Source organism: Apaloderma vittatum, unplaced genomic scaffold (genome assembly GCF_000703405.1).
Source record: "Apaloderma vittatum isolate BGI_N311 unplaced genomic scaffold, ASM70340v1 scaffold21712, whole genome shotgun sequence".
In the NCBI taxonomy this organism is placed as follows: domain Eukaryota; kingdom Metazoa; phylum Chordata; class Aves; order Trogoniformes; family Trogonidae; genus Apaloderma; species Apaloderma vittatum.
This window is the reverse complement of record NW_009705520.1, coordinates 25,424-45,937: the sequence shown is the minus strand read 5'-3', so window position 1 is coordinate 45,937 and position 20,514 is coordinate 25,424. Positions and strand designations below refer to the sequence as shown.

Sequence of the window (20,514 nt, the reverse complement as noted above, 5' to 3'; positions counted from 1 at the left end):
AGTTGGCGAGGGCAGCGTTTTCGGAAGTTCTTTATCCCGAAGTTGTATTTGTGGCTTTAGCACCACGGGCGATGGTTTCGTGATTTCTCGGGCGAAAATTTTCGCGTCGTCTGGTAACAACTGGTCGCGGTTTCGGCAGTGTTTGAAGACGCGGTGTAGTCGGGACTGGTGCGGTTTGAAGTAGTTTTAGTGGCCAGGCCTTGGGTGAAATACCGCAGTGTTTGATGAAGAACGGGCGGGGGGGGAAGGTGCCTGTAGGAAAAAAGTTTCTAGTGTCTGAAGGGCAGGGTTTTTTTCAACCGATGAAGAAAATACAGGAAGCTTCGCTGTCGAAAGGTGATCATAAGTCTCTTTGAAAACATTAAAAACGATTTCTGTGGGCAGAACTGTTAGCACCAGCAGCTTATTTGAGATCGCCAGGTTATTGTCTAAATCGCTCAAAATAATTTAGAAGACCTGGCCTAAATGAGGGCTGACTGATTTTTCGTTATTTTTTTTTCTTTTTTCCACTCAACATCTGCCTTTTGTTCAGATTGCAGCAAAAATTGGAGGAGATGCTGGTACATCAATGAATTCAAACGACTACGGTTACGGAGGACAAAAAAGACCTCTTGAGGATGGAGGTATGTACTCATTACGGCTGCATTTATTTTTGAGTATGACCATGGTAACAGAACGGAGGTGTTTTTGTTTGTGGGTTGTTTGTTTTTTTCCATAGTACAGCATAAAAACATTTTGTTCACGTTGTAGATCATGACATGCTTTTTCGTTTTCAGTTTAATGGGGAAATCTGTTTTAAACCATTGTGCTCTAATCCGAAGTGAATGTTACCCTGTTTAAAAATACTTTTAACTGTGGTTTTAAGTGCTTTAAAGAGGAAAAATGTGTGCTGGGGAAGGGGGCAGATAAATTCATGGTTGAGAAGTGCTTATGCAGGTATGTCATTTAAGTATTTTCCTTTTGTGTAGGACTGCAGTTTGTAAATTACAACTAGAGTAGGAAGTGCTCACTCTTTAAATTTGGTCGTTTCATATGCTTTTTTTACTGCACAGTTGCAAATAGAAGTATTGATGCATTTCATTGTAAAAGCATAGGACTTTAAAAAAAGACAGGAAAGTAAATTTTCTACTTCGTAGACGCTTTTGCTTAAACTAATGTTTAAACCTATGGCATGTATGAACCCTGATAAGATCATACTTAAATCTTCTAACTTGTTGCAGCTTTTTGGATATGACTTATACTGCAGTAAACTTTTCTCCTGAAATGTGTGTGTGTCATCTTCTGTCTCTTACTTAGCAGCCAGTTTGAGCTTAACAGGGTTTGATATGTTTAATGTACACACAAAATCCTGACTAAATTCTGGAAAGAAATCTCTGAACTTGTTGAAATGTTCTCATAGGTCTCACAAAAGAGCAATGCCTTTTTTTCCTTTAAGAGGATTGAAACTCAGTCTTCAGAGTGTAACTAAGGCTTTATATCAGGAGTTCTTGTGTCCTGTACTAAAGGTTTTTTTTTCTATTAACGGTGAGGTTTTTAATATACAAAAATGAGCTAATGATGCTTCAGATGATATATGTAATGTATTCTTTTTATTTTATGTGTAGATGGCTCTTGGACAAGTCCGAGCAGTACAACACACTGGGAGGGAATGCCCTCTCCTTTTAAAGGCAGGAATTTTTATTTATTACCTGTGTTTAGTATGTAAACATGACATAAACTAGTGGATCTTTCTGGATTGACACAGATATTTCTTGGAATATGTGTCTGAGTTTTTGCTGCACATATATTATGGTGGTTCATGTAACCTTTATTTTGGGGTGGGAAGGAAGCATCTGAAGTCTTTATCTTCTCAGCTGTAGGTTAATTATGCCTTTTATTCCTTTACTGTACAGAAAGCATTTGGATGGTAGTGATGTAGTTGCTTTGAATCTGCATTTTTTTGAAGTTTTATGCTATGAAATGCTTGATATTTGGATAGGAATTTCATATCAACATTCAGATTGAGATTACATTACCATATGATACTGTTATTTTTTCAGATGTTTGATCTAGATATGTGGTCATTGTTAGACTTTTTTTTCTTTAAGTCATTGTTGATTTTTGTATGGATTTTATTTTTTTTTCTTTTTTACTATAGAAGCATCATTAGCTTGAGCAACCAGCAGAGCTAAACTTTGTTCCTTGTCTTAGTTAAGTTTCAGTGACTGGGTATCCCTGAGCAATCTACAGTGTGTTCCGAAAACTGCCTTTTGTTAAACTTTTGAATAGATATATGGAAAAATCTAACATCTTTTCAGCTATACTAACCAAGTGCTGAGTGTTCGTGAGATTCTTTCTTTTATTCAGATGATCAACTCCCTGAAATTGGAGGAAAAAAAAAAGAAAGAAAAGAGGAAAAAAAAAAAGGGGGAACTAAAATACACTGGAAAGTTGCAATTCACACTAAAAGGTGTAAACACTTCTTGAATTTCTCGGCAAAAAAAATTTAAAAAATCTTAATTTTGCAGATCAACCAGATGCTAAGAAAGTTGCTCCTCAGAATGACTGTAAGTAATTTTTAATTTGTTACCAAAAAACCCTAAACAAGTGTAGCATTACCAGAACAAGAATTTGAAACAGTGTTTTGGTAGGTGATACTTGAACCAGTAAGATCAAAAGGATCTCTGGGGGGTTTTGTATTTTCTTGCAGCAGTGCAAGTCTGCATTGTAAAACTGATGATGATGTTAGCAGTACTTAAGAATCTTTTTAGCTGTTTTTAAGCTTCTTAGTAACACTTTTTAGAAGGTCAGCTTGGAAAAAAGTTGATAAAATTAAGTTTTATTATCAAAGGGGAAGCTTAATTGTAAATTATACTAGTTTGAATTCAATTTTAAAATTTTTGTTTATAGCTTTTGGAAATCAGCTACCACCGATGCATCAACAACAAAGGTGAGAGTTACACTACATATTAGGTAGTTTCCTTTTTCCTGAGAGAAAGCAGTTTTGAGAAATTTTTCTGAAGAACTGCTATCAGGGCATAAAGCAGTTATTCTGAATTTGTGGGATCTGTTGAAGTTTAGCTTCAGTGGGTCTCCAGCCAAACACTTAAAATGCATCTGTATTGCTGTCTCTTTTCTCTTAACAGCCTGGGCTCTGCATCAAGCTTAGTAAAAGGAAATGTGTTGCTGGTTTTTACTGCTTGAGTGTAGGTAGCATAGTCAGAAGTTGGAAGCAGATCTGAAGGGAAAGCGGTTGACATTATCTTGTATATAAGAGGGAAAGCTAGTGGACTTAAAAAAATGGGGCTTATTGCTTAGTCAGCTATGTTACAACTTTCTCCACTCATTTCTTCCCTAAACAACCACAGCAGCTATTATTTTTATGCTTTGGCTGGTTTTTGGAGATGAGATGCTGAAATTTCTGTGTTTTCAGCATACTTTGTTTCATCTGTATATCCATCAGAATGCTACACTGGCCTTTTCTGTACCCCATATCTGGTAATAGGAAAGAGGAGGAAGGGAAACCTAAATCGATTAATACTATACTTGAATTTTTGTGGTCACTTGTTTTGTTGTCAGTTTACTTATTGTCCTTACGTAATGACTTTTAAAGTTAATGGGAGGCGAGTAAGCCAGGGTGATAGTGGGGGCGCTAGCTTTCTTCAATTTAATGTGAGGATATATATAAATTTAATGTCAGTTTAGTCTCTGAATGGCTGTTGTCTTTTGTTTGATTCCCTGTAGGTCTGTGATGACAGAGGAATACAAAGTTCCAGATGGGATGGTTGGATTCAGTAAGTAGTAAGGATGTAGTGGTGTAGTATAGTGAGGGATGTTAGCAGATGCTGTTAATACAAATAATCTTTCTTTTGTTTTTTTTCTCCAAGTAATCGGCAGAGGTGGAGAACAGATCTCACGTATACAGCAGGAATCTGGCTGTAAAATACAGATTGCACCTGGTAACTATTGGTGGTTTTTTCCCTTTGTTTATTTTGGTGGGGCTTTTTGGTAAAAAGTTCAGAAGATTGATCATTGCTTCTAATTACTTGAACCTTCATTTAAGGTACATTTTAATAGGCTAATCATGATTACCATGGTCTAATGAAATGCAAAATATTGTGATACGTTGATACTCCAGTGACGTTCCAGTAGTTTGCATATTATGTTTAATTTCGTACTGTCTCTGATTTAACACTACCGATAAATTGGTCTTATTTTATGACCGTAGATAGTGGAGGCCTGCCTGAAAGATCATGTATGCTAACTGGAACACCAGAGTCTGTTCAGTAAGTAAAAGTAAATTCTATGCGTTTATATTTGACTGCAATACAATCATTTTTTTTAAATCTAAATATAATATCTAGATAGTATGTTGATAATATTAGTTTTTCCTCTGTTGAAGAGGCAGTCTGGTAACAATTAAATGTATGCTTAAGAAAAAAGACCCTGAACCTGCAGTTAGATCGCTCAGCACACTTAAGATTTTAATACAAAAATATGGAACTTGAATCTTTTCAGGTTCAAATCCTGTTGTGAATAATGCTTAACTGATCATGCACTGATTTCAGATTGAGAATTAAAGGTGTGAATGTATACTAAAAAGACATGTGTGCTGAAAAGAAACTTAATTAACCATAACTTGGAAGATCAAAGAGAAAATGTGGAAAATCAGTAATGTGTGAGAGTAGCAGTTACTAAATCCCAACCTGTCAGAGTTTTTAAATGTCTTTGGCATAAATTAATGGATACCAAAAATTATGAAAACTGATGTCTGTGTAGGAGTGTCAGCAAAGTTAACTTTGCCTTCCTGTGTTCAGGGAAGAGCATGATAGTCATGAAGATGTGTTGGCTTTTTTTTTTTTTTAAAACTAACACAGAGTAAGACACTTGAAGACCAACTTGCCCTGGCTTTACTGGGAAAGGTCTTTAGTAGCGTGTCTGGCGTTGCCTCCCACTTTGTGTTTGCAGACAAGGCCTGCAGCTCAGCTGCGTGTTTTCCTTTGGGAGAGTAGCCGTGTTCTCCTTGTACAGTGCAGCCAAGCAGGCTGCTGGTCGTGAAGTCATTCCTTTATGGGAATTTTCTGTATAGTTTATTCTACTCACATAGTAGAGGGTAGAGGTTTTAACTTACGTAATCGTGAGTTTACTCTGGCAACTGATTTACATGTGTAGTGCATCTGTTTTGTCCACTGATGTGGTAATGGTTATAAGTACAAATGTCCTTACTTTGCGTGCTGAATCAAGCAGCAGCTATCACGAAGTGTGGTGTTAGAGCGAGATTTATTTTAGTGTCTGGGCTTTTTTGCCTTTTTGTAAAACTTAACATCAAATAGATCTGCTTTAAGATTGGCTGTTAGTAGATTAAAGGAAAATTGCTGCCAAATGAGAGGTTACCTGAATTACTACTGAAACTAAGCAAAGTTAGAAAGCTTTCTGTCCAGTGATGTATTATGGTTTTATGCACAAAAAAAAGGTAAATTGTAAAAATTTCACATCTTCTAATCAACACAGTTTTTATTTTTTTCCCTTAATACTTTAAAAGGACAAGGTTTCCACCTTCTGTTCTGAAATAAGTTTTGACCAGTGTAATTATATTCAGGGATGATGTCACGTTTGAGGAGGTAACTTAGGTGTGTTTGATACAGAATCACCTTTTGTATTCTGACAGTGGAATGGTTTTAGATCTACCACATTGTACTGCAATTAGTTTCTTAAGTTACTGTTCCAGATTTACTGAGTTTCTCATATTTCTTGGTGGTAGTAATATTTCTTCTGCAGAAACTTTCCAAATTAAAAAAAAAAAAAATTTCCAAGCAATATCGGTGTGAGCAGTTGATACTTCTAGGAATAAGCGTATTTATGAATGTATATATTCCTTCACAGATCAGCAAAAAGATTACTAGATCAGATAGTTGAAAAGGGACGACCTGCACCTGGCTTTCATCATGGTGATGGACCTGGAAATGCAGTCCAAGAAATTATGATTCCAGCAAGTAAAGCAGGATTAGTTATTGGAAAAGGTGGAGAGACAATTAAACAATTACAGGTATATATGTATCTTCTTTTAAATACATGACAGTATGGAATCTGGATTTGAGTGTGTATTGACCTCACTTTTGTCAAATAGGAGCGCGCAGGTGTCAAAATGGTCATGATTCAAGACGGTCCCCAGAATACTGGTGCAGACAAGCCCCTTAGGATAACGGGTGACCCTTATAAAGTTCAGGTAAGAAGTCCTTCAGAAGTCAGAGCATTTTTAAATCCATTCTGATGTTGCGGTACCTAAATGAATTTTCATTCTTTTTTTAGCAAGCCAAGGAAATGGTGCTGGAGTTAATTCGTGATCAAGGTGGCTTTAGAGAGGTGCGCAACGAATATGGGTCAAGAATAGGAGGAAATGAAGGGATAGACGTAAGCATGGTTGAAAAACTTGTTCACTGTATTTTGAGATGTTAACGTTAAAATGTTGTGTAATGCCACTGAAAACTCTTAAGCAGGTTCCAAAAGTGGTTGTGACCTATAAGTATTACTTGATGATTACTGAAATTACGACTTCAAATGGTGTGCAGCCTTCACTTTATCAGCGGTTCTGAAGAGCTAGCTGGAGATTAAATAAGTATATAATGTCCTTACAGAAATTGGAATTTGACCTTTACAGAATGATATTTAAGTCCACCTATTATGCAAGTCATGAGCTTATAACTGTTGATCAGAGGTGAAGCTGAAAATTTCATCTGCTGGAATCTGCATTTTAGGCCTCTTAAAAGTTTTCCCTTTAATTGTGAGAAACATGATATGCACTGGAATTGCTGCTGCTACGGGAACTTGTGCGTAGGATCTCTTTCTTTTTGATGCTTTTGTCCAGTATTTACTAGGCTTGTGACTTGACGTTAAAAAATTCACACTTCAAAAAGCCTAAAGTGGCAAAGGACTGGCCCTAGTTACTGTCCTAATATGTGATGCTTTAACTGTGTGAATTTAGTAGGAATATTTGCATCACTGACATCTTGAAATTTTATTTCTCTCTTTTAGGTTCCAATACCACGATTTGCTGTAGGTATTGTAATTGGAAGAAATGGAGAGATGATAAAAAAGATACAAAATGATGCTGGTGTTAGGATCCAATTTAAGCCAGGTTGGTAATATGTCCACAGATTTCTGTGAATTGGGTGTAAATTTACTGTGTTACATATACTGGACTAGTTCATTTTTATTCCAGATGATGGAACAACTCCAGATAGAATTGCCCAAATCACAGGGCCTCCTGACAGATGTCAGCATGCTGCAGAAATTATTACAGATCTCCTTCGAAGTGTTCAGGTTGGGTAATAATGTTGTTTACCATTTAAAAATCTCCTGACTGACTTTTGGAAAGATGAAAATTTTAAAAATGAGTGTGTGACTAAAGAAAAAAAAATTAGATCATATGAGTCTACTATAAAATTCAGTCTGGAATATGAGTGGTTGGTTCTACGGTTACAGTTTTCAAAGTACCAGAATGATAATGGAAATACTGACTCAGCTCTTGATCTGGCTGGTTTCAGAGCTGCTTCTTTTGTTATCTTCTGTTAATAGCTAATATGCTGTTACTTTTAGTTGTAATTGGTGTTTAAAAGATGTTTTAAATTCTTACCATGTGTTGAGCCCCGTTGCTGTATTTAGGGAAGCAGAGAAGTTATATCTTTGTATATGTGAAACTTTTTCTTCTGTATCATAGTAATGTAGCTGTCAAAGCTCTTTCAGTTTTAAATCATACTTTTAACAAATAATATGATGTAACTAGCTTTTTAAAATATTTTTAACAGTCATCTTTATAGAGCATGCTAATTTGTTGCTTTTTCTTTTTAGGCTGGTAATCCTGGTGGACCAGGACCTGGTGGTCGAGGAAGGGGTAGAGGCCAAGGCAACTGGAACATGGGGCCTCCTGGTGGATTACAGGAATTCAATTTTATTGTTCCCACTGGCAAAACTGGATTAATCATTGGCAAAGGCAATATATCTTACATATATGTGTATCTGTTATGTAGTTAAAAAACCTCTCATCTTTTCTCTTTGTGCAAATAGCCATACTAGAGAGCTGTTTCAAGAGAAGCCTTTGCAAATATTTTCATGTATGATAGAGCAACATATAATGCTCCTTTTCAGATTTTTCTCACCAAAACATGTAGCCTAGTAATTCAGAACTAATCAATTTATCTAACCTCTTTTTTTTTTGAAGTAGTAACTCCTGAGTTATATTGATAGTGTTTGGTAGATAATTAGATAATGCAGTTAACTCGCATTTTCATACCAGTTGATTAACCTACTGTTACTTTGTCTGTAACTCTTAAAAATGATTTTCACATATTGCAGTGTCGTTTACAGTGTAAACCTGTAACAGTTTATCTGTGTGCTTAAAAAAATAATTACTTATCAAAGAATTTTATTTTAAAAATTACTGTATGCTTCTAAATGTGTTTTGCAGACCCAACAGGTAGGCTGACAGTTCTTGACCTGGAAGGTTAATCAATTTTTTTTTTTAAGGTTACTTTTTTTTTAAAAAAAACCAAATGACTGGGGTCTGAGAACTCCTTGCCTGCTAATGATACAAGTAACTTCTTGGGGTTAAAAGCACACTACGAAAAAAATGTTAACTTTAGCATCTGGTCAGTTTCTGAGTGTTTTTCAGTCATTTGCACTTGCCACCTGCTTTATAGGGAGGCTACACTCTAAGGTATTTACTGATAACCAGTAACTGATAATCAGTTGTTATTCATGTCTAATCTTACATCTTTATCTGAATGGAAAAACCAGTGGAGTAATTCTTTGGTGTTCTTTGAGTAATAATATTGTGGTCTTTAATTGAAAAAATCATTTATTTTTACTAGTTCATTGCAATGGAAGCTCCGTACAACACTGAAGAGGCTTTTTTGTTGTTGTTAGATTGTCCTTGTATGGCTCACTATAGGTGTCTTTTGACTTCTCTATCTTCCATGCAATTGACTTCCTCTGATTTCTGATTTGAATCTTTGTATTTTCACTTTAATGCATGTCATAAAAGCTCTATGCTGTGTTGTAGGTGGTGAGACTATTAAAAGCATAAGCCAGCAGTCTGGTGCTAGAATAGAACTTCAGAGAAATCCTCCACCCAACGCAGACCCAAACATGAAGATGTTTACTATCCGTGGAACACCCCAGCAAATAGATTATGCACGACAACTTATAGAAGAAAAGATTGGAGTGAGTGTATAGCTATATCTTGCTTTAGTATTTTAACTAAACAGAATAGGAAGTGAGTCTCCATTGTGGAGACTTTTCTTCCATTTCACTTCCAAATTACTTAATCAGATAATAAATTGATAATAATAAATGGTAATCTGAGTTTAAAGTAGTGTAAACATACTGAGGCACCAAAAGAAGCAAACAATTGAAATGGAAAATAACTGTTGCTTTCTTTGTGTAATGTAGCGCATTTTTTAATGATGTGTTCTTGAAGGTGCCCACTTTGAGCATAATGATAAAATCTGATGGCTTCAAATATATCCTTGGTACTCTTGAAGCTACTGAACTGTGTGGTTTTCAGCCTCAGAAGGGTTAGGTAGAGTTTTAATCCAAGTTTCCACTCTTGAATTTCCCTTCACTTTTGTTTGCATATGTATGCACGTAACCAAATTTACCACCTGTTTTTGTACCTCATCTGGCAAGTAGATTTAATGAGCAAGATTAGCCAGATTTATTAAAAACACTGATAGTCTTGTTTTAGATCGTGTGAATTTTTTAATGCAACTTGTGGAAAAGAACGTGTTTGTAAAATTCTTGATTTCCTCAAGAAAGAACTGAAATACACACAGCCTTTTTTAGCTGCTATTACTACTATGACTGCTTTTAACTCTCTTCTTTAGCTGTAAGCCTCTTGTTTTCTCCAGGGAGATGTCCTTTTCTTAAAAAATAAAACAACAGTCAGACCTTTCAGATTATAAAGTGTCTAGATTTACGCTTCTAAACTGCTGAACAACGGAGAACTTCAAGTTTTCTTTTCATCTGTGTGCCGCTCTTGTTACAGGGTCCAGTAAATCCATTGGGCCCACCTGTTCCCCATGGACCTCATGGTGTTGTTCCTGGCCCACATGGACCTCCTGGCCCACCAGGTCCTGGTGCTCCCATGGGACCATATAACCCAGCTCCTTACAATCCCGGGCCTCCTGGCCCTGCCCCTCAGTAAGTACACCTGCAGCTAACTGCTTGTTTTTGTAGGGTAGTCTTAGGACTGGCTTTCACTGTATGTGTATATCTTGATCTTTTATAGTGGTCCTCCAGCTCCGTATGCTCCGCAAGGATGGGGAAATGCTTATCCGCATTGGCAGCCACCAAATCCACCAGATCCAGGTAGGAATGTTGGAGCTGTACTGTAGTGTGGACATGTCATGAGTATATCAATTTTGTCCTTACAAGTACATACATTTCATGATACGTCTGTGTTACACGGGTAAATCTGAAAAAGCTCTTTTTCTTGAGGCTTTTCTTTACTGATTGTCACTTTGCGTATGTTTTACATTTTATACATGTTGCTTGCAAGATGTTGAAATTCAATTGTTACAGTTGGAATATACTTCTTTACCAAACGTTACTGATGTTACATCCTGATTTACAGTACTTCTTGCAAGATTCTTCATTAACTGATTTTGTGCCAGTCGGTTCATTTTTCTTACAATGGATGTTTATTTACATAAAGTTCTTTAACAAGGATGTGTTCTCTTTCTCTGATAGCCAATGATTTTGTGTTTTAAACAGTCCCACTGATCCTTGCGTTGCACAGTTTATGCTATATGATATATTTCTAGCTTTTGTTGACCTATATGAGGATTGCTTCTTAGTCAGGTACAAATTTATTTTGTTCAGTCTTGTTTGAAGAATAAAACTTCTGTCAAACTGCTGTTAATACAGTAAAACTGGTCAGGATTGTGGCTTTTGAGGTTTTGCTTATAATAGTTCTGTATTTTCTCTTGAAACCCATCTTTGTAGAATCTCTTGTCTTCTCTTTCTGTTTATCTTTGTCAAGACCGGGAATTCTTACTTAATTACGACTTCCCGAAGTTTTATTATCCTGCTTTTCATTAAGTTCCATCCTTTGGTTGGTGTAGAGCATGTGGGGAAACGGAACTGCAGTCCCAGAAGGCATGGTAAGGCTAGATGCTTGAGTCGCTTGTACCTCATTGGTTTGAGGTAGAGCTTCAGATCTTTAGCTAAAATATCTCAGTTTTAATTTTGTTGTAAATGGAATAAATGTTTCCTGCTAGCCACTGGTCCTGATACAGGTTCCATTACTGGAAAAGGGAAAGGCTTTGGAGCATCTTACAATCTACATAGAGTTCTGTTCATGGTCAAGGCTTCTGTATATCCTTTCTTGGCAAAAGACCGTTATGGTTTCAGTTCCTAAACTTTTGTGAAAGGTAGCTCTGCATGCATTCAGATTAGTATTTAAAAATGCATATTGTCATTATTTAAAAGTATAATGATTCAAGTGCTTTGACTTGAAAGTCTCAGCGTAGCAAAAGTGTCACATAATCCAAAATCACTGCCAAAATGTTGCAGCCTTTTTATGCCACTTTTTAATTTTTTTTATAAAGTATTTTCTCTACATGAACTGTAAGAAAAAGAGCAAATACTCACCTTGATGTCATCTTGATAATGATTTTTTAAATTTGATAAATACTTGTCTTAAAAATCTAATGAGCTTTTTCTGTGTGTAGTTGAAGTTGATATTTCTTTGGCCTAGTATTTACTTGATTGACTTGTACAATTTTCTACTTAGTTGCTCGTTTCGGTATAACAAATGGGTTATTTTAGTATTTTTTTCAGAGGTGCTTTCTCCAGAACCATGCTTGCCTCTTGTCACGTGAAAGTGGAGCTAGTTACTACAGTCAGGTTTCTTGGAAATTTAATGAATCCTGCTCTCTGTTCTTCTAGAGAAGTAGCTACTAAGGGGAAGGAGGGGGGGAGCCGTTCAGTGGCTTATTTGATATTTGCAGGTAACCTTAGAAAATAGTACATGTTGATTTAAATCAGATATATATTGTTGATGGAAGCAGCGTAATTTTAAAAGGAAGCAGCATATTAACATTATTTTCTGTATGCTGATACCGTTGTGTGCATTTTAGGTGGTTATATCTGACTTCAGTGCTAAATGAAATACAAGAAATTTGTCTATTGTGGATTTCTTTTCCTTTGAATGCCTCTCTCAGGGGATTTCTTACTCTTCCACTAGTCACTGCCTTGCCTGTTTTGTGCCGTTGAGGGAATATGCTTCCATTCCCATGTGTACTTATTCTAAAGTACTAGTTGTGTCTGTGTCCTTACATGAAGTTCTCTCCTCAGTTGGTCATATTTATTTGCAAATATTTTTATTTTTAAAGGATGCTGGTTGTGTTATAGAACATTAGGTTTTCTAACAGTAGATTTGCAGACTTTGTGGATTGCCAAACTGGTAAGGTAATCAATCTCTGTGATTCAGCAACAAAAAGACATTCATAAGGGCTGTGTGTGAAAAACGGAGAAATTAGGTTCTAGGAAGAAGCACTGTTGGCCTGCTGAGGTGTAGTTAAAAATAAGAAAAGCGTGGATAGCTGCAAAAGATGAAAAAGTTGCTATTATGCTGAAAAGCTGTAAATAAAAAGTGATGCGTTATAGTCATGTATGGGGATTCTTAAAATACGATGTGTTTCTGTTACCGTGAAATTTAACTCACAAGCGTTGCGAATACCTAGTAAGATTTGTATTTTTCTGTTTCAGAAATATGTCATTGGCATGCCTCCTCCGCCTGTGCCAGTGTCCTTAGTGTGAGGTTGTGACAAAAGTAAAACCACTGAAAATGTCTGGTGCTGGAATGATTCATTATTGCTCTCGTTTAGTAACGTGTCTGTTTAATTTAAAGTCAAAACTCTGTTTCTGGTTATCACATTTAAAAATGAATAAATGGCATTGTAGTAGTAAGGGTTCTAGAATGATCCTGTCTCATCAGTCCTGTGCAAGTATACTTTGTGCAATACACTTGTCTGAAAACTGAGCGGAAGTTTGCGCTATGAGGACGATACTTAGACGATGTACGTGGTTATTTGGTTTAGATGGATTTTTTCTTTGGAGAGAAATAGGAGTGCTTAGGACAGGGTTAATTGAGGACAGCGTTCTGTTCATACTGCTTTTGTAAATGCTTCTATTTTGTTTCCATAGGTAAGCCAGGAACTGACCCCAATTCAGCAGCGTGGGCAGCTTATTATGCTCACTACTATCAGCAGCAAGCACAGCCGCCACCCGCAGCCCCTCCTGGTGGACCAGCTACAACCCAAACCAACGGACAAGGTAGCTGTTGAGTAAAAGGGAGAGATTTCTCATTGCTGGCGGTGTAGATGCCCCGTTGCTTTCTTTTATTGTTGTCTTCATACGTTGGGTAAATCTATTGTAAGGTAGCTGATATTCTTGGAAAACTCTTGCTTACAGCCTTCACCATTGCTTTTCTTATTTTAACAGTCAGAAGGATAATGTATTTATCTTGTAGTAGACTCCAGAGAGAATTTTGCTGCAATTTAATTACATCTACAGAGCACAGTCAGTCTTAAATAAAAATGGAATGAGCCCAACTGTTGATTGTCGTTTGCTTAACAGTTGCATCACTTCCAGTGGTTTTAGGACAATTACAATTGTTTATACTTAGTTGTTGTGCCTTGATGAGGTTTACTGCTTAATTTTTAGATAGTATTTTGTGCTATGAGTGGTGTGCATTTCTTGAATCTTGAAAACGTGCTGGACACTTAATTCTTTATTTCTTTGTGGTGTCTTTTACTATTTGTTTATATTTGTAGCAGCTTGTACCATATGAGTTTATAGTGTCAGATTTTAGTGATGTTATTTGGGATTGCTACGGAAAAAGTCAGCTAAATATTTGTAAATTGTGTGTCTGAAACAAACCTGAGTAATTTTATTTTGACTATTTTTAATGTGATTCAGGAGATCAGCCAAACCCAGCACCAGCAGGGCAGGTTGACTATACCAAGGCCTGGGAGGAGTACTACAAAAAAATGGGTATGTGTGCATGATTTTTTTCTGTTGCTGCATGGTAGAATGTTTCAGGAGACTTGTGTATCTCATTTGATGAGATAGTTGTTTGGCTTTTTTACCCCCAAAAAATAAAAATGGGCAATCCATGTGTCTTCTTAACCATGTAATACTAGAGGCCCTGAACCCTGCAGAAAAACAGACTTAAAATATTTTGTTTTGTTTAAGGCATTTACTTGTACTGATGCTAGTAAGTAGCTTTGCAGAAATAGTTCATACCTGATGTCGTGTCTATTTTTGATGACTGGGAAACATTTATCTGAGTATTTTTAGGTATATTTAAGTATATTTTTTTCAAGCGTATTTCATAAGTTTTGGAGTTGATCTGAGTCTACTTCATGAAGTTGTTGTTTCGTAGCTGTTTCCTAATGTTCTTTAAGGTTACTTTTTTTTCTTGTAACTTGCTTTCTGTGTTCCAGGTTATTAAAGCATCATATCTAACTTTCATTTATGTCATTCCCTTTTTAAATAACATTTGCTTTGCAGCACTTAAGACCTGTGTTTAAACTGCAAGTTTGCAAGTTGTATGTTGTTGCTAGCTCTTTCAAAATACTTTGCTTAGCTGACTGGGAAAACAGAAATGTCCTTTCTTGTGAAGTTGATGATTTATTGTTTACCTTTTAATTCATGGAAGTGTCTTGCCGGTCAGTGGTTTTGTCCACGGTGTCCTCCCACGGATCCTGTAGTTGGTGTAGATTTGTATCCTGAGAACTAGCAGTGTGAGGAATGTCAGTGCTTTCCCTGCTATCTCTGACCAGATACAGAGCAGCCTCTAGTTTGGATAGGAGAGCTGATGAGATTTTTTGCCCTCTTCCAACTGCACCCTGTTTTTCATGGAATATAAAATAGCAAAGTTGAGATTAAGAGCGTGTTTAATTCCTCTTGCCAACCATGTAGCAGATTGATCTTAAATTATTTACCAAGACATAACTATCTGCGTTCATCTTTATTTTGGCACAGCATAAGTGATGAAAGGAAATAAAAGACATATAATGATGATTTCAAGAATTGTCTGTCACTCTAAGAAAATTGCAACAGAATTCCCAAACGTGATTTTTTAAGATGTGATGGCCTTTTCCATTCCTTTCTCTCCCTGTTTCATTTAACTCCTTTTTTTCTGTTTACTCTCTGTTAGTTCAGTTCACATTCTTCAGTGCAAAGTTGTGAGTGTGTTTTGTTGCCTTTTTTTAAGAAACATGTAATTTGTTGGAGGGCCTCTGCCATATTTCTAATTTGCTATCTCTGGAAAGCAAAATTAAAGTTGCACTAGTCTTACACTTGCTCTAAATAAATAATAGCTAGTTAAAAGGTGTTGGGATAAAGTTTCTGGGAGCAAGTCCGGAGAGGAGTGTGAACACAAAAAGGCTAGACATTGGGAGATGTAAATAATTGCTCCTAAAATGCAAAATTTAAAAAATCCCAAGACAATAATCAAATAAGATGAAAACTAAAAAGGCAATAATAATCTTAATTTCTTTTTCTGATTCTAATTGAATTCTTTCCCTGGAGAACTCTTGATATCTGGATCTGTATAACTTGACTATGTAAATCATGAGAACTTTTTGCTTCTTCAGCATATTGAAAATCTTGATATAGAAGAGATCGTATCTCTTAAGATCCACTTAGCGAATAGGGAGAACTGACCAAGTGAGGTTAAAGGACAGAGACTTCACTTAGAGTTGATTTAGTGCTAACTGGAGGTGCTTTTCCCCACCTCCTTAACGACATTAAGAAGTAGTTGGGAGTTGGAACTAGGTATCTTTAAGGTCCCTTCCAGCACAGGCTGTTCTGTGAAGATCTGACAGACAAGCAGGCTGTCCCTCAGCAGAGTAGGTGTGTGAGGTCTCCGGACTTGCAAATCCAGCTCCTGCTGTTAGTGCTTCCTGCAGTGCTATAATGCTCTGTCCCTGTTAACTCGTGCAAAAGGGGAAGGTAGCAATTAACGAGTCACTCTCTTTCAGCTTTTTCACAGCACAGTTAATTACACAAGCAACCGTTTCGGAGAACTGAAACTTTAGGACTTGCTGAGCCCATGCACTTTTATTTTTGTAGCTAAAGAAGTTACTTTTGGATAATCCTTGTGACAGGCTTATGAGGGTAACAGTACTGAGCTGAACAAGTCGAATGTGATACTACAATTATTGCTGTTTTTTCTTGTAATTCATTCAGCATGAGTGATCTGAAAACTAAAGCACTGCTGAATATTCACATCAAAACCATAATATGTTTTCCTGTTTTTTTAGTACATAGAAGGGCGACGTGAAAATAACCTGTTTTCCAACTCGGCAATATAGTGGCAAAGTCCCTCTCGTTTTTGAGACTTGTTTTGGTCAGGGAGTATTGCTTTGAGTAGGAAATTCAATTAAAAATACTAAGACTGATAAGCTAGCAAAATTACTTACGGACACTGGTAAGTTACTGTATGTGGATCTTGTAGGTGACCCAGACCATCTATTTGCTTGATACCCCATTTCATAAATTCACAAAATATGTTTTAAATTTCTCTTAAGTATTACCAGGTAACAAGACAGTAGTTTACTGTTTGAAGACTTATAAGTGCTGTTATCTTGAACTGGAGACGTATTTTTATTTTTCCATATAAAAGCTGAAATAAAGATTTGCATAACTGGACCCTAAAAATCTCGGAAGAGAGAGAGTTCTCTCTAAACATTAAGACATATTTTAGTAAATGATCTATATGTCACCGTAAGAGTTTGCAAAGTTATCACTGAAAGACATTGTGGTATATTGTGGGCTTCATTTACAGTTAAGAGATGCAATAGTAAAATAGCAGAACTGTTCTTTAACCACTCCTCAGCACTGTAACAGAGAAGAGGACAAAGGACAGTTTTCTTTACTAGAATCACTTGATGATTTGCGTAGTGGAAGAACTGTAGAACCATCTCACATTCTTTCTTAGCCTTCCTTAATGGGAAGGTATTCTGTGTTTCTTAGGTTTGCTAGTGTTTGATTTGAATCGGGATATTAATGGGCAGGTACTCTTCCAGTGCAGTTCTGCACACTGAAAGGAGGTTTTGACTAAACTGAATTCTGTGTGTAGGTTCAGAATTGCTCGCAGTCCTTAGTAGGGGAATGATACAGCAAAAATACTTTTTACTAACCCGTTTCAGGATGGAAGTCAAGTTTGACATCTTTGAGTAGATGTTAAACTTTTGTATTTGATTTATTATTTGAATTTCAAGACTGCCTTGGGATAGCTGACTGACTGTTGGAATATTCTTGGGTCATAATGCACAAAAAATGACCTAGCTCTCACCTTCAGGTGTGCTGACAGCTGTGGCATAGCTAAATAATTTGTAAGTAGAACTGCTATCTCGTAAATTAATAGTGAACTTGTGAAAAGTGTATCCTGAGGTAATTGGTAACCATATTAAGGATCATTATGGTTAAAATCGTTGATTGGAAGTAATGAATTGTAAGTAGTGGTAAATTATAAATTGCAAAACATGATTTTAGATCTTTAAGATTTGAAGACATTTCAGTATGTTTCTCCAGGAAGAATGTACATCACAAAAAATGTCCTATCACAGTTGTGCTGGTTTGGAAGTTCAAGAAACTGAACAGTAATAAACCCCTTCTGTCTGGATGCGTGCGAGTCTGAGGACAGGTGATTGGGTAGAGGATATTGAGTGTTACTGTGCTTAGTCAGGTATGTTCTGCAGTACTAACAGCAAAAGCACCTTTCAGATTAAAAAACCTGTGAAGAAGATAATAGTACAAGTGGAGTGTGATGTTTCTGGAATAAGGGAAAAAAGAAAAGTGTGTGACAAACCTCCATTGGAAGAACAACATGATGGAGGGCCTCAAAAGTTTCTTTTAAGCTGCAGGTTGATTCTGTTGGAAGGACCAGTACTTACCAGCTGTAAGTCTGGGAGAGTGTGTATGTGTGTATGTACTTACTGTTACTTTAGAGGATCAGAACTTAAGGTTGGAAGGAGAAATTTCAGAGCTATATTTTGTGGAGGAGTAAACGTTTACAAGAGTTAATGTTCATTTTGAAAAATGTAATCTGTAATAACCTAGCAGTTCCATTAAGGAGGCCAGAATTATGGGAGTGAATGAACTGGCATCTGCTGAATTAATTAATGCGGTCTCTACAGTAAGATAAAATCAGTCTGGGTGGATCGCAGAAAGTAATCTCACTTCTTAACCTGTATTTTAATTTAGATTCCCACTGGTTTTTCAGGTCCGTTTAGGTCCTCAGGCTTTAAAGAATTTTGCTCTGCTATGTGATTTGAGGGGTGGGAAAACTGTCCTTATGGTTCCTGCGCTATGGTTTACGTGGGAGTCATTACATTAAAGCGATAGGATGAGTGGTTAGGTAAAAAAAAAAAAAAAGCAGTCACAAGATTATTCAGAAGCCTCGGAGGAAGATGGCGAGAAGCTAGGTGACGTTTGTTAGGCAGTGAGGTTTTGAAATTTCCTCATTTCCATTGCAGCAACAAAGCAATACCCTCTAATTCCTTCTAGGTCAAGCAGTTCCTGCCCCTGCCGGGGCTCCGCCCGGTGGGCAGCCTGATTACAGCGCAGCGTGGGCCGAGTACTACCGGCAGCAGGCGGCGTACTATGCCCAGACAAGTCCACAGGGAATGCCACAACACCCTCCAGCACCACAGGTATAAAGTTTTAAGTGATTTTTTTTTTTTTTTTTTTTTTTTGGTCTGGCTTCTGTTTCACTGGTTATAGATATTTTTTTGCATGTCTCCTGCTTTGTTATCTTTGGAGTATGCCTCTTTTTTTCTAGCGAAATAACTATCAGAATAATCAATAGATGACTTTGTTGACCTGATAACTTGAGTTCTGTATCTATCTCTATGTTCAGCAATTATCTTTTTTTTTTTTTTTAAAAAGAAAGAAAAAAAAGAAAAACTTTCTCCTCCCAGGGTTTTGAAAACCATGCAAGAAGCCACCACCAATTAACCAATTTTTCTTTCTTAAAGGCTTCACTCCTGAGTTAGCTCGATTTAAAGGATTTTCTTTAACTTTTTGTGTATCTCTTATGTATCTCTTCTGCACAGGGCCAATAATAAGAAGTGGACAATACAGTATTTGCTTCATTGTGTGGGGGAAAAAACCTTTGTTAAATGTATGGATGCAGACGCCTTGATGAAGATCTTAATTTTGTTTGGTTAAAAAAAAAATAGTGTTTTTGAAAATGTACAAAATATCTATCACTACTGATAGGAGGTAATATTTCTGTGTAGAAATGAAAAATGGTTTGTTTTTAGTATTAGTGTAGATGTACACATTCCAGCAAATGTATTTGCATTTATGTGGTCAATGCTTTGTGATATAAATGTACTTTTTCAATGTATACTTTACCACTTTTAAAATGCCTGTTTTGTGCTTTACAATAAATAATATGAAACCTCCTGTGTCGGTAAGTTGGATATGTGGGTATATAAAGAATTGTAGGATTGATTTGCAACGCTGAGTCAAGGTACCTGTACACAAATGAGAGATTATTTTTTCCCCCCTGTGAAACCTTCTTGAGTTTAAAAACTTGTCGTTAGCATGTTTTTCCCCTCTTGCAGAATAGTTGTAGATGGAGGATCTCTGTCATTCAGTGTATTTTGCTGCCTAGCACCAGTAATCTCGATACCTTAATTTGCTTTCTATTTGATTAAAACTGCATGTGTTTAAGAAGGTGATCTTTTGGGCATACTTCCATTGCATTAACAGTGACATTTCCTTTTATACGTGACCACTGTTTCAGACCTGTGCAGCTGCTACAACATATAACTTTGGTCTTAATTGAATACTTCAAAACCGTTCCTGCATAACTATTTGATGGATTTTTTCAGACTAGGTATAAAATTTCTTTTAAGTGTAATGTGCTTAAGCCTTCGGTTTAAAGTAGTCAACTTCAAAATGCAGTGTAGAAGAGTCCATGTGGTATGCATAGTAGTTGCAAAACTTGCATCTGTCCTTAAAACATTGTTTTGTTTGAGTGATTGAGAATTTCGTGCAGAGCAGATAACTTCTGGTTTTGTAAATACTCAAGTATTTGAATCAGTTGATTTTTTTTATATATATATATATACTTGAAACTATTGATTGCTCTGATGCTCATACTAAAAATCTGACTCTCTTGAACTCCTATGTTTGCTCTTTGCATATATTAGCCTACATGCAATCCAGCCTGTCTTGCCGTTGTCTGTTGAAGTGCAGGTTTGATCCAGCCAGTATAGAACTAGCTCTGTAGGGGTGAGGAGGACTGTGCTGTGTATCATCCTTGAGTGTTCCTTCAAGGAGCATTGCACTGTAAGTACATCAGAATGACAAATTGATGAACTGCAACAGTATCTTTTTGTCAATGTTCCACATAATGAATATGCCATACTTGTGTGACTATTATGTTGGAATACAGTGCTTATATCTTAGGAAATCGTGATTGCTTCTTAATTCAGAAACATAGGTTTGCGT

The 20,514-nt window shown here is 36.5% G+C and overlaps 1 protein-coding gene across 1 annotated transcript; it reads left to right on the top strand.

Annotated features, from left to right (window-relative positions):
* Positions 1-532: 532 nt before the first annotated feature.
* On the top strand, positions 533-19,461 carry FUBP1 (far upstream element (FUSE) binding protein 1; the record flags this gene model as incomplete). Its single annotated transcript, XM_009865456.1, has 19 exons — positions 533-623; positions 2,508-2,546; positions 2,890-2,929; positions 3,724-3,773; positions 3,867-3,938; positions 4,208-4,265; positions 5,863-6,025; positions 6,107-6,205; positions 6,289-6,342; positions 7,012-7,114; positions 7,199-7,299; positions 7,828-7,969; positions 9,038-9,198; positions 10,022-10,176; positions 10,265-10,344; positions 13,186-13,314; positions 13,960-14,034; positions 18,559-18,704; positions 19,107-19,461. Coding segments are annotated over 19 exons (1,767 nt in total), but the record flags the coding sequence as incomplete, so codon positions are not given.
* Between the last annotated feature and the right edge of the window lie 1,053 nt (positions 19,462-20,514).